At 55.4% G+C, this 1375-nt stretch overlaps 1 protein-coding gene across 1 annotated transcript in view; it reads left to right on the top strand.

Moving 5' to 3' along the window:
- Window positions 1-268: 268 nt before the first annotated feature.
- Window positions 269-1375, top strand: part of LOC141561392 (uncharacterized) — a 5602-nt gene continuing 4495 nt past the window's right edge. Inside the window, exon 1 of the mRNA XM_074300885.1 lies at window positions 269-1067. Coding sequence (XP_074156986.1) covers window positions 314-1067 — 754 coding nt within the window. The 5' untranslated portion in view covers window positions 269-313. The remainder of the gene's footprint in view (window positions 1068-1375) is intronic.

Genomic DNA, 1375 nt, shown 5'->3' with positions numbered 1-1375 from the left:
CCAAAACTGGCATTTGAAAATATAAACCAAGTAAAAAAGTTTAAGTACACGCTAAACAAAACCTCTTCAGGTTCTACTTGGCAACTTAGCCCGGGTGTTAAAATCTGCAAGGCTAACATTCCCTAAATCAAGCCTTTAGACACCCATCTCCACTTTCTCAACATTCCTTTCAACTCATGTCGGGGAGCCAAAGTACTTTTCTGAGCAGAGGGAAAAGGATAGCGAGCCAGTGCCCTCTTCTTGACAAGATCCGGCTCCCTTACCCGGATTGAAGAGCACAGTCCCCTTAAGGTAGGCGTACTCCTTCGTACTGATGTCCAGGCTCCAGCACTTGGTCAGAAAACCTTTGATAGCCTGGACTTGGGCGGCAGAGGGTGGCTGCAAAGGGTCAGTCAGAGCCAGGGGCTCGGGAAGGGCAGGAGGGGACGAAGACAGCTGTGGCTCCGGTCATCGGTTCCCGCCGCCTGGTGGTCAGTATCTTTTGAAGCATGCTGGGCTCCGAGGTCTCCACGGTTTCGAAGTGCACTCGGTCCTGGCCAGCCCAAGAACTAACAACGGTGCCAGCAGCTTCGGACTAGCACTAGCTGTTCGTCCAGGGGCAGCTCCTGAAAGCAGGGAACATTCTTTACAAAGCGCAGTGTCTTCACCAGCACAGCAGAGGCAGCAGCTTGCAGGCTATCTGAGGGCTCTTCAGGGCCACCCTACGCTGGGAGCCGCAGGAGCAGCCCTGCCCCAGCCTCTGCGCCGTCCCAGCGGCGGCGGCTGCTGCTGCTGCTGTTGTGCTGCTGCTGCTGCTGTTCCTGGTTCTCCTGTTGCTGCTGCTGCTGCTGCTGCTCCTGGATCTCCCTCTTCTGCTCCTCGCTCTTTAAGATGCTGTAAAGGATGCTGCTATGACGCCTGTTGTCCGTGCAGCAGCGGCATCGGTCCAAGCAAGCCATGTTGTGGTTTGGAGGACAGCTGGGCAGAGCGCGAACGGCTCTTCTGCCTGCCCAGCCAGACAGAAACTACACTGCTCGCCCGCTGCCCTGGCCTTTACTTATTTATAGAGCGAATGCACGCAGGCGCTGGTGTGTATTTGGGAAAGGGGAGGGAGGAAGGGGGGGAGGAGAAAGCGACCAGCTCAGTCCGGAGCTTGGATCCACGCTGCCTCTGGCAGTTCAAAGCGGGGCAGACACTGTTCAATGGCAGAAAATGGAGAGACAGAAGCGTGAGCGCTCTCTCTCTCTTCTCTCTCTCTCTCTCTCTCTCTCTCTCTCTCTCTCTCTCTCTCTCTCTCTCTCTCTCTCTCTCTCTCACTCTCTCACACACACACACACACACACACACACACACACATTACTTCCCTGTACTTGGTTACAGCCAGAGGAGAGGCCTG

Source organism: Sminthopsis crassicaudata, chromosome 3, assembly GCF_048593235.1.
Source record: "Sminthopsis crassicaudata isolate SCR6 chromosome 3, ASM4859323v1, whole genome shotgun sequence".
Taxonomy (NCBI): Eukaryota; Metazoa; Chordata; class Mammalia; order Dasyuromorphia; family Dasyuridae; genus Sminthopsis; species Sminthopsis crassicaudata.
The sequence above is the reverse complement of the archived record's forward strand: the minus strand, read 5'-3'. Positions and strand labels throughout refer to the sequence as shown.